At 42.8% G+C, this 12,355-nt stretch overlaps 1 protein-coding gene and 1 long non-coding RNA gene across 2 annotated transcripts in view; one reads left to right on the top strand and one right to left on the bottom strand.

The window, feature by feature from the left end:
- LOC309385259 overlaps positions 1-6,588 on the bottom strand; it is a 156,610-nt gene extending 150,022 nt beyond the window's left edge. Inside the window, exon 1 of the long non-coding RNA XR_014174192.1 lies at positions 6,509-6,588. This is a non-coding gene — a long non-coding RNA (uncharacterized lncRNA). The remainder of the gene's footprint in view (positions 1-6,508) is intronic.
- A 1,316-nt stretch (positions 6,589-7,904) lies between these two features.
- LOC309385253 (uncharacterized protein) overlaps positions 7,905-12,355 on the top strand; it is a 40,645-nt gene continuing 36,194 nt past the window's right edge. Inside the window, exons 1-2 of the mRNA XM_081939488.1 lie at positions 7,905-7,929; positions 9,136-9,228. Of these exons, the coding sequence (XP_081795614.1) occupies positions 7,917-7,929; positions 9,136-9,228 (106 nt within the window). The 5' untranslated portion in view covers positions 7,905-7,916. The remainder of the gene's footprint in view (positions 7,930-9,135; positions 9,229-12,355) is intronic.

Below are 12,355 nucleotides of genomic sequence, written 5' to 3' on the forward strand. Positions count from 1 at the left end.
CCTCCAAGGTCCCTTCCAACTCTGCTATTGTATTGTATTATTGTATTATTGTATTGCTCTTTGACAAGGTATAAAGATACGTGTTTTCCTTCAGAACATTTGTTCAGAAATTCATATGGCTATCTTGACTAGCCTTTCTGAACCTGGCTGCCAATAAACTTTTCCTGAATCCCGAGACGTCTAAGTCCTGTTATTTTCTGCAACACTATGGAACACACAGAAGGAAACAAGGAGGTGAAAAAGGGAAACACCCCCTTTATACCAATCATAGCTTAGATTGCATCATGCATGAGTCAGCACTCTCTAACTAAGCAATTACAATTGTGTTGGGGAACAGCTTGCCTCCAGAAGTTGTGAATGCCCCAGCACTGGAAGTCTTTAAGAAGATGTTGGATAGCTATTTGTCTGAAACGGTATAGGGTTTCCTGCCTAGGCAGGGGGTTGGACTAGAAGACCTCCAAGGTCCCTTCCAACTCTACTATTGTATTGTATTGTATTTGTGTGAAACAAATCATAAATCATTTTTTTCAGTGTTATCATAACTTTAAATGGTCACTGAAGAAATTATTGTAAGTTGAGGACTAATTGTAAATCAGTAATTGATTATTTGTTATTAAGGCAGAATCATAAATGTTAAGAATGTGTTCGTTTCAGTGTCACTGACAATTGCCAATTCATTGGAACCCACTTTGGAAAACCCAAGGAAGGAATTTCTTAACATCAAAATCCATCAGGGCCTTGACTAGGGATCTCCAAACTTGGCAACTTTAAGACTTGTTGACGTCAACTCCCCGATTTCCTCTAGCACATGTATTACCATGCTGGCTGGGGGATTTGGGGAGTTGACGTCTACAAGTATTAAAGTTGCCAAGTTTGGAACCCCCTGGCCTAGACTTATGGAATTATGTTGTTGTTTCTAACGCCTTCCTACTGAAAAGTCTTTAGGTGTCCAATACATTGAAAATGGAGAAAGGATTAGTTAGTATTTCATTGCTCTTCAAGAAAAGGATTGCAAGCGTAATGAGACATCTGAATATTCACAATAAAAGTTATAATCTCAAAAGGGGAAATATGGCAAAGAGTCCTAGGATTCCTTCGAAAGGCTCAGTTTTCCCAGGGAAAAAGGCCAGATGCACAGCATGGCCTCCAGCAATTGGAAGGTCAGAGTCTAACCCGGATGGTGAATTTTGCTCCTTTTTTGACTTGTAGGCTCCTGGCTTAGGAATTTTGGAAGTTGAAGTCCACAAATCATAAATGGGCCTTAGTTCCCAACCACTGGACTACAGCATTTTTTCTCCACCACCTCAAATTCTAGAAGCTAAAGTCCACAAATCATTAAAGGGCCAAGGTTCTCCATCCCTGGTTTAAACAGAAGGATCCATGGAGATTCAGTTATCAGGGTAAACATAAAATAAAGGCATAAGTGCTTCAGAACCCCAAATGTACTATGAGACAAGGCAAAATACACAAATAGGAACGATTTGCACCTATACAACTCAGTATGCAATTTGAAAAACAGGAAGTACCATGGAAAGCTAAGCGATCTTTAGGGAAGTGTTGAGGTTTCTGTGTATACAGGTTAAGATAGTTTTAAATAGCTTGGCTGAGCTCTGGATTACATGTATGCAGGAAGGCTAAGGTGTTAGTGTAAAATAGTGAGGAATTAATGCAAAGCGAGATGAGAAAATTCCTTGTAAACTATGTGGCAAGTGCTGTGTAAAACCCTCCAGTGAATGTCGGTGGGGTACAAAGGCTTTGAGGGAGATTTCCTTGTGTTACTTTTTCTGCACAATAAAGTTTTTGCTAACAATTTTCTCTTCGATGTGTTCAGTTTGAGATGTAGTCCAGAAGGATCTCTTTCCTTCTTTCAACCAGATGGCAAGAGAAATTCTTGGGGAGGAAATGGGGAATACGCCAGGAACCTTCTCTCTGCAGACTTCAAGCATGCTGTGATAGGCAAGGAGCTGCTTTACTATAGGAGAAATAAGGTAGTCCTCAACTTACGACTGCACGTGAACCCCAAATTTGTGTTGTTAAGGGAGATATTTGGGGAGTGAATTTTGCTCCATTTTGTGACCTTTTCTTGCTAAGCTGTTCAGTGAATCACAACAGTTGTTAAATTAGCAACACAGTTGTGAAGTGAATCTGGTTTTCCCATTGACTTTGCTTGTGGGAAAATCGCAAGAGGTGACCCCCTGGACACTACAATGGTCATAAATGTGATTCAATTCCCAGGTGTCTGAATTTGGATCATGTGACCATAGGGATGCTGCAACAGTCGTAAGTGTGAAAAGCGGTTGGAGGTTACCTTTTTTTTAGTGCCGTTGAAAGTTCAAACGGTCACTAGATGAGGACTACATGTACTGTGCAACTTCGTATACTTTTAAATGGAGGGATTACATCTTTCTGAGCTCAGGCCTTTTCAATAGTTAAATATGAAATATTTCCTAGCTGAGAGATTTTGTTTTGCTTCAGAATGGAATGGTTGATGGGATTCTCTTAGGGAGCATTAAGGGATCTTTTGACTCTGCAGTTAGTGGGGATAATATCAAAGGAAAGCAGTTTTTGTTGTTTTCCCCCCACTTTATCTTTATTCTCCTCTTTTGGAGAAGATGTTTTGGACTGAACAATGGTTGCCTAATACATCTCAAAGTCCTATTGCTCTCAGACACAACCCATCAACCCTTCAAACACAGGTTGTCCTCGACCGTTCGGCCCAATATTGGCTTCCCCATTGCCTTTGCTTGTCCCAAGCGTCACATGACCCTGGGACATGGCAACTGTCAGAAATATGAATCAGTTATCAAGTGGCTGAATTTTGATCAGGTGACCATGGGGATGCTGCATTGGTCTTTATTACGAAAAATGGACATAGGTCACTTTTTTTCAGTGTCTTTGTAGCTTCGGCCACTAATCAAATGGTCGTAAGTCGAGGACTACTTGTAATGCAGCCATTGATTATTTGTTATTACGGCACAATCATGAATGTTAATCATTTAAGGGAATAGTCGTAAGTTAAGAACTACGCTAAGTGAATAAGAGAGGCTCCTTTTCCTGCCAACTCTGCGCATCCCCTTCCCTTCTTCCATCCCTGAGCGTCGTTCCTCCCTCCCCTGTTTCTCTGAGTGCCTGGAGCGAAGCAGCTCTAGACTCGCTGCCCAGTTCACCATCTCACGCTGGACCGATTCCCCCGGGGAAGAAGGTAGGGCGCAGGCAGGTGGACCCCCGAGTGGGCGGCGCCTTTAGAGAACGGGAGGAGCTGGACGGGGACGGGAAAAGCGATAAGCGCTTCCAGCTTGGCGCTGCAAAGGCCTGGCTGGGGTCGTTCCGGGGAGGGGGATCCACGTGCGTGGCCACCGGCGATCGCGGATCTTTTCCTGCTCGCATCTCTTGGGAAGCGGAGTCCGACCAAGGAAGAGAGCCCCACGTTTCCCATTGAGAGCCAGGTAAAAAGCTCCTCCTTCCTTCCTCCCTGGGAAATGCTCAGATAGGTGACCCTTCAATGCAGCTCATTGGGGCGCTGCTAGGATCGCTCCTGCATCCCACATTTTCTCCTTTTGGAGATGATTTTTTTTGCCGGCCCTTCCTGATCGTTTCCCGTCACTTCCTTTTCAGATCCGGGAGGCTTGGAGTTCAGTGGCTGGGAAACCGGCGGGCAGAAAAGGGGGAGATCCCTCCCAGGAGCTGCTGTTTCGGGGAGTTGCTCTGGACGAGCCTCCTCCGGAGAGAGCATCGGGTAAAAAGGCTCCTTCTGATGCCCTTGAATCTCTTTGCCCTCCTTTCTTTCCTCCCTGAATTCGTTTCCATTGTTCAATTTCACTGCGTTTTTAAAATCTTGTGTGCATTTAAAAAGGTGTCGCCCTTTTCCTTTGGGCAACATTATGTTGTGTGGGCTTCAACTCCCAAAATTCCCCAGGTGTGTTGAAGTCTACATATCTTACAGCTGCCAAGGTTGATAAACATTGATGTCGTCCAGGGGTGGGGAACTAAGGCCCTTTTATGACAGGTGGACTTCAACTCCCAGAATTCCTCAGCCAGTTGGCTGAGGGATTCTGGGAGTTGAAGTCCACCCCCATAAAAGGGCCGTCGTTCCCCACTTCTGCCCTTGGCTATTTCAAAAGGCAAGTCCCAGCTGTGAAAAAGCTGGGAGTTTTTGTAGTCTTTCTTCCTTGATTATCTGATAAGGGAAGGTGTACATCATAGAAGCATAGAATGACATAGCTGGTCCTTTAATGCATAAATTCATGGCGGAGAAAGCTGCCTCTGAATCCAATCCTTGGTCCTTCCACACCTTTCGGTTTTCTTCTCACTTAGTGGGAGCTTCTATGTATTTGTTGCTGTGGCTGCAAAGGACTCACATAAATGGGTTCCCTGGTTAGCCTGGAAGTAGGCTAAAATCAGCCTTCTGCACTGTATGATCAGGAATATCCTTAGGATGCTTGATAGCAAATTATTCCCTTGCTGTTTTTTCCCCACTCTTAGACACTCTCATGGCCTCGTCTTCATCTCCAGGAACCTCTGTTCTTTGTAGTGGAGGATTAACAACGGTTGAACATCCAATGCAGGTAGGAGGATTCTCCTCTCCCCTCCCCAGATGTGCCAATCTCCCAATAACAGAATAGCACAATTGGAAGGGATCTTGGAAATCTTCTAGTCCATCCCCCTGTTTCAAGCAGGAGACCCTATACCTTTTCAGACATGTGGGGGTCCGGTCTCTCCTTACAAACCTCCTGCCCACAACTTCTGAAGGCAAACTGTTCCATTAGTTAATTGTTCTCACTGTCAGTAAGTTTCTCCTTAATTCCAGGTTGCCTTTCTCCTTGATTAATTTCCATCCATTGTTTCTTGTCCTGCCTTATGGAGCTTTGGAAAATAAATTGAGCCCCTCTGGTTTGTGGCAGCCCCAGAAATACTGGATCATGTCTCCCCTAGTCCTTCTTTTCTCTAGGCTAGCCATATCCAGTTCCTGCAACCGTTTTTCCTATGATTTAGTCTCAAAGCCTTTAATCCTAATTGCTCTTTGCACTTTTTCCACATCTTTTTTTTTGTAATGTGGTGAGCAAAGCTGAACTCTGTATTCCATGTTTAGTCTTTCCTCGGTTTTTTTTTTAAAGCAGTGCAGAGGAAAGCCCAAAGTAAAAAGTAAAGTCCAAGCTTGCCTTTTTTTTAAATCAAATTTTTATTTTTTATATTCTTTTACATACCAATGCGTGAGTGGTGTGGTAACTGGATAACATACATTTCAGTACACATAAACATAGTCTTATTATTCTTAAATATTACATTTATTCCATTATTTCATATTTATACATGGCTTTTGTTATCACCTTTCATTTCTGAACTATTTTTCTGTCCTTTTGTATATTTTAACATATTAATATGTTATATATTTATAGTTTACTTGGACTTCAGTAAGGCATTTGATAAGGTAGACCATAATCAACTACTAGATAAAGTAGAAGAATGCGGGTTGCCTCCAGAAGTTGTGAATGCCCCAACACTGGAAGTCTTTAAGAAGATGTTGGATAGCCATTTGTCTGAAACGGTATAGGGCAGCGATGGCGAACCTTTTTTGGCTCGTGTGCCACAAGTGGGGGGAGCGCAGGGGGGTCGTGTGCGGGCGTGCCGCACCCATAATGCAACGCACGACCCCCCAGTGCGCATGCGCGCACAACATGCAACACCCCCCCATTTTTGCATGCTTTTTTCGCCCTCCCCAAGCTCCAGAGGCTTTATAGCTTTTAAAAAGGTGATCTCAGCTGGCCAGCGCACACACGCACGCTGGCCAGCTGACAGGGCAGCGCCTCGCGTGCCCTGACAAATGGCTGCGCGTGCCACTTGTGGCACGCGTGCCATAGGTTCGCCATCACTGGTATAGGGTTTCCTGCCTAGGCAGGGGGTTGGACTAGAAGACCTCCAAGGTCCCTTCCAACTCTGCTATTGTATTGTATTGTATTAATATATAATTATTATTCCCCACTATTTTCTATCCCTATTTTAACTTTCCCCCCCTTTCATGTCACTGTAATATTCAAAGACGTGTTTTCCACCAATTTTGTTGTTCATATTTCCTTAATGAAGTCAAAGTTCCATCCTTCATTCTTCCATTATTCAATATATCCTTATAGAGTTTTGGTATCAATCACAATCATTTATACATTTAGGGTATTTCTATTCATGTTGGTTGGATTATTATTTTAGCAGTGTGATATATATCCGGAGAATATTTTAATATAAATGGATATGAAGAATTGGAAAAATAGATTTTGAATGACTACTGCTAAATATGTATAAAATATGAACAACAGTGGAAAGCTAGAACTTAACAATGGGTGATTAGGGAAATATATATCAATATATAAGAACCTAAATATGTGTATTAATAGTAGAATTATGTGGATTATCCAAGCTTGACTTTTGTAGACAGCGCGGCAGCTGTCCAGATAAAGTTGCAGACACTGAGATAGACTGGAAAACTTTTATATAAATATAAATATATTTCACCTACCAATTTAGAGCAGTCTTTGTCATCATCCAGAGAAGGAAGAACATAAGATAGTCAGGAACATCGTGAGGTAAATCTAAAACATCCTACAGAACACACAGAAGGAAAAAAGGAGGGAAAAAAGGGAAACGCCCCCTTTACACTTACAGCAACCAATCATAGCTTAGATTGCATCATGCATGAGTCAACACTCTCTAACTAATCAATTGCAATTGGGTTGGGGCCTACATCCTGATATCACATCCTGATAGAGTAGGACGTAAAGTGAGATTTGGCCATTAAGAGTGAACTTACTGGGTCAGGCAGGACAGCCTCTCGGGGCGCCTTTCCTTCTATATTAAAAGGCCACATAGGCCGAGTTTGCAGCTTGCAAAAGAATGGGAAGTGTGAACGCCTAACTGCAAAACCACAGAGTTGAAAAGTTCTTGTCATTAAAAAGGGGGAGTAAGGCAGTAACCAATCAGAAAGGGGTTAAGTATTTCCGTGTTATACTGCTGCTGTATACTGTTCCAATATCTCAGGGGTTGCCACAAAGAAGAGGGAGTCAAACTATTCTCCAAGGCACCTGAGGGTAGAACAAGAAGCAATGGGTGGAAACTAATCAAGGAGAGAAGCAACTTAGAACTGAGGAGAAATTTCCTGACAGTTAGAACAATTAATCAGTGGAACAGAAGTTGCCTCCAGAAGTTGTAAATGCCCCAACACTGGAAGTCTTTAAGAAGATGTTGGATAGCCATTTGTCTGAAACTGTATAGGGTTTCCTGCCTAGGCAGGGAGTTGGACTAGAAGACCTCCAAGGTCCCTCCCAACTCTGCTATTGTATTGTATTATTGTATTGCTCTTTGACAAGGTATAAAGATACGTGCTTTCCTTCAGAACACTGTTCAGAAATTCATACGGCTATCTTGACTAGCCTTTCTGAACCTGGCTGCCAATAAACTTTTCCTGAATCCCGAGACGTCTAAGCCCTGTTATTTTCTGCAACACTACAGAACACACAGAAGGAAAAAAAGGAGGGGAAAAAGGGAAACACCCCCTTTATACCAATCATAGCTTAGCTTGCCTCCTGCATGAGTCAACACTCTCTAACTAAGCAATCACAATTGTGTTGGGGCCTATTGTAGACTTTACTGTTCCAGCTACTAAATTCAATATCCTAACAGGCTCCTTGGCCCTTCTTGGAAACTCTGCAGTTTGTTCATTAAGATGAAGATTTGCATGTAATTAATTCATGGAAGTGTTCATTATTAGAAATGTTCATGGAATACGTTGTGTTTTTGTATTCTCCCTGTTTCAGGATTTGGTATCATTTGAGGATGTAGCTGTGTTTTTCTCCGTGGAGGAGTGGACCCTGCTGGATTCTAAGCAAAAAGCCCTGTATCATGATGTCATGCTGGAAAACAAGAGGAACATGGCCTCCTTAGGTAAAGGATTCTCTTAAGATACTCTAGTGGAGTGATGGCGAACTGTTTTGGGCTCGCGTGCCAAAAGCGGGAGGAGTGCAGGGGGTGTCGTGCGCGGGCATGCCACACCCATAATGCTATGCGCAGACCACAGCATACATGCACGCACGACCAGTGCTTCCCCCCCCCATTTTTGGGTGCTTTTTTTGCCCTCCCCAGGCTTTATAGGATTCTGGGGAGGGTGAAAACAGCCTCCCCCCCACCAAAAGCCTCCAGAGCACTAAAAAACGGAACTTCCTGGGCAAACCGGAAGTTCAGGAACGGACCTCCAGTTTGCTTGTAGGGCTGGTTTTAGCCCTCCAGAGCCTTCAGGGGCCACCAAGAGGCTTCCCTGAAGGCTCCGGAGGGCAAAAAACGATCCTATGAACAAACCGGAAGTGACTTCCAGGTCACTCGTAGGGCCAATTTTAATCTTCCGGAGCCCTCAGGAGACTTCGGAGGGCTAAAACAGGCCCTATGAGCAACCCAGAAGTCAGTTCCAAACTTCCGGTTTGCCCGTAAGCTTCTGAAGCCTCCGGAGGATGAAAAGTGGCCTCAAAAGAAGGCCGAAGTCAGCTGACCAGCGCGCGCATGCATGCTGGCCAGCTGACAGGGCAAGCCTCACATGCCCTGACAAATGGCTCCGTGTGCCACCTGGGGCACGCGTGCCATAGGTTCGCCATAACGGCTCTAGTGCAATTTTTTAATTATTTAAATTAATGCATGTGAAGTCTTCCAGCATTGTTATTTGTTTTTTGCTGCTGTATTCTTCTCTAAACTGCTGGTTTTCTAATTTGTAAGCTATTTATCTGAGGTTTTCATCCTTTTCTATGAAGCCTGGCTTTTCTTCACAAATGGAAAGTATGGAGAGAGTGGCCTTCACAATTCACTCTCTCCCATTTTTTGAGAATCAGATTCAATCTTGCTCATGCTGTGCGTGAAGGAGGAAAAATAATCATATGGAACGGGTTAAGAACAAAGATGGAGTATATAAACAAAAAATTAATTCAGTACTGTAAATCAAAGACTTTCAAATACTGGGCTGCCATTGCTATGCTTTTGTCAAGGGAAATTAATGGTTGACAGAGAAGGAAAACACATTCCTGCAATACAGTATTTCTTCCCCCCACCGTAACATTGACATTACTAAACAGCTCTGAGCCAGTCTCTCTCTCTCTCTGTCTCTAGGACAAGATACTGTACTTTTCCATCAACTCTTTCTTAGGCTAGAATTTTCTTCCCAAGGAAAGCTGCCAAACTTTACTCCAGCTCAACATGGAGGTAAGAAACAAAGAGAAAATGTCAATTTGGACTTGAAAATTTATTTATTATTTATTTATTAATCATTTTTATATGCCGCACCCTCTCCACCAAGGGACTCGGGGCGGCGTACAATTTATACAATACAATAGTAGAGTTGGAAGGGACCTTGGAGGTCTTCTAGTCCAACCCCCTGCCTAGGCAGGAAACCCTATACCGTTTCAGACAAATAGCTATCCAACATCTTCTTAAAGACTTCCAGTGTTGGGGCATTCACAACTTCTGGAGGCAAGCTGTTCCACTGATTAATTGTTCTCACTGTCAGGAAATTTCTCCTCAGTTCTAAGTTGCTTCTCTCCTTGATTAGTTTCCACCCATTGCTTCTTGTTCTACCCTCAGGTGCTTTGGAGAATAGTTTGACTCCCTCTTCTTTGTGGCAACCTCTGAGATATTGGAATAATGCTATCATGTCTCCCCTAGTCCTTCTTTCTCTTAAGCTAAACATACCCAGTTCCTGCAACCGTTCTTCATATGTTTTAGTCTCCAGTCCCCTAATCATCTTTGTTGCTCTTCTCTGCACTCTTTCTAGAGTCTCCACATCTTTTTTACATCGTGGCGACCAGAACTGAATGCAGTATTCCAAGTGTGGCCTTACCAAGGCATTATAAAGTGGTATTAACACTTCACGTGATCTTGATTCTATCCCTCTGTTGATGCAGCCTAGAACTGTGTTGGCTTTTTTGGCAGCTGCTGCACACTGCTGGCTCATATTTAAATGGTTGTCCACTAGGACTCCAAGATCCCTTTCACAGTTACTACTACTGAGTAAGGTATCACCTATACTGTACCTGTGCATTCCGTTTTTGTTGCCTAAATGTAGAACCTTACTCTTTTCACCATTGAATTTCATTTTATTAGATAGTGCCCAATGTTCAAGTTTGTCAAGATCCTTCTGTATCTTAAGCCTATCTTCTGGAGTGTTGGCTATTCCTGCCAGCTTGGTATCATCTGCAAATTTGATGAGTTCCCCATTTATTCCCTCATCCAAATCATTGATGAAGATGTTGAAGAGTACTGGGCCTAAAACAGAGCCTTGGGGTACTCCACTGCATACTTCCCTCCATGTAGATGCAGTTCCATTGAGAACTACACGTTGAGTGCGGTTGGTCAGCCAGTTACCAATCCATCTGGTGGTGATGCTGTCTAACCCACATTCTTCTACTTTATCTAGTAGTAGGTTATGGTCTACCTTATCAAAAGCCTTACTGAAGTCCAAGTAAACTATATCAACGGCATTCCTCTGGTCCACTAATTTTGTCACATTATCAAAGAATGCAATAAGATTAGTCTGGCATGATCTGTTTTTGACAAATCCATGTTGGCTTTTGGCTATTACTTTGTTTGCTTCTAGGTGTTCGCAAATTCGTTGCTTGATTATTTTTTCCAGAATCTTTCCTGGTATTGAGGTTAGGCTGATAGGTCTGTAGTTTCCTGGATCTAATTTTTTCCCTTTTTTGAAGATGGGAACCACATCAGCTCTTTTCCAGTCCTCTGGTAGTTCCCCGGTGTTCCAGGATCTCTGAAAGATATAATTCAGTGGTTCTGAGATTTACTACATAACAAATGAATGACAAGGAGGAGATATACAAAAAGCATTATACACACACAATAAATAAATAATCAATTAATTAAAAACAGCAAAAGGCAATTAAAAAACAATTAAAACACAATTAAAACACCCAGAGTCAAACCTAATTTAAAATTGTATCCAGAGGGATTAGAATAGCTATAATTCAAGCCAGGCTGGCTAGTCGGAACAGGTGGGTCTTGAGTTTCATGCGGAAGGAGCGGAGATCGGTGGTTGTCCTGATGTCGGGGGGGGGGAGGTCATTCCAGAGGGCTGGGCCCATCACAGAGAAGGCCCTGCCCCTTATTTAAAATGAAAATAATTAAAGCCCATGAGGAGGGGAAGAAGGTAAACACCATAGGAGAAGAAGGACTGGCCTGTTTCACTGTGTGTGCTATCCTTAAGGATAAAGAAAAGATAAAAATGATTAAATCAGCTCCGGGAACAGATGCCATAATAGACGAGATAAACGAGAAATAGGACAGGCCTCATTTCAAAAACAGAACAGCTCCTTGTTTGAGCGAGGATCAGATCCAAAAAAGAAGTCCCATTAGTCTTCATCTAATTCAGGTGGAGTACGCAGCATTTTTAAAACACTAAAACGAGGAGCGGGTGAGGAGTACAATGAGACCTTTGGAACCAACTATGTCTGGTTTGCAGGATTCCGGAAACTATTTAATTACTATAGCTTGTAAACAACAGGTTGAAGCTGTGTGTGCCGATGAAGCTGCCCAACACTTTCCAGACCAACTGGATGAAATTTTACTGTAAATATATATTTACTCTGTGTGTGTGTGTGTGTGTGTGTGTGTGTGTGTGTGTGTGTGTGTGTATTTGTATGTATATCTACACACACACAGATGTAAAATGCATTAATTTATATGAAGTTTGTGTCAGCATCTCTGACTTCATTTGGATACCTACTGAGCAATTCCGTGTGTCAGGCTTGGAAGCCATCGGGGTATAGGACCTCAAGCCTGCCACATATTCAAAGATAGTAACTACGGGAAACTGGGAAGGGGAATGGTCTGGAGCTCGGGAGATGTGTAGCCAAAACAACATTCCTTCTCAGAAAGACAAGGTTGCCTCATCCCTGCACCTGGATGGATGGGGATGGGAGGAATCTTCATTCGTGGCAATGACTGAGTGGACCATGAGATGGACGGGTGGGTGTTGGGGCAGGGTCTTGAACTTTCAACTGGGTGGGGAAAGTTTTCAGATACAGGGTTTCCCAGATGTGCCAGCATGGCTCGTCTAATAAATTGGTGTTTTGAGGAATCTCTTGCCTTGAGCTGTTATTTTACAGAGGATGCTATTTGGAATCCTGACAGATTTTTCCCCCTGGTTTGAAAGGGTGGTGGATGTGAGCAGCTCAGATAAAAGGCTAATTTGTTTGATGTATGTGGCAGATAAGAGTGTCCTTCTTTACATTTCCAGATAGATAGATAGATAGATAGATAGATAGATAGATAGATAGATAGATAGATAGATAGATAGATGATAGATAGATAGATGATAGAT

This window comes from Natrix helvetica, assembly GCF_964273705.1.
Source record: "Natrix helvetica genome assembly, chromosome: 1".
NCBI classification, from domain to species: domain Eukaryota; kingdom Metazoa; phylum Chordata; class Lepidosauria; order Squamata; family Natricidae; genus Natrix; species Natrix helvetica.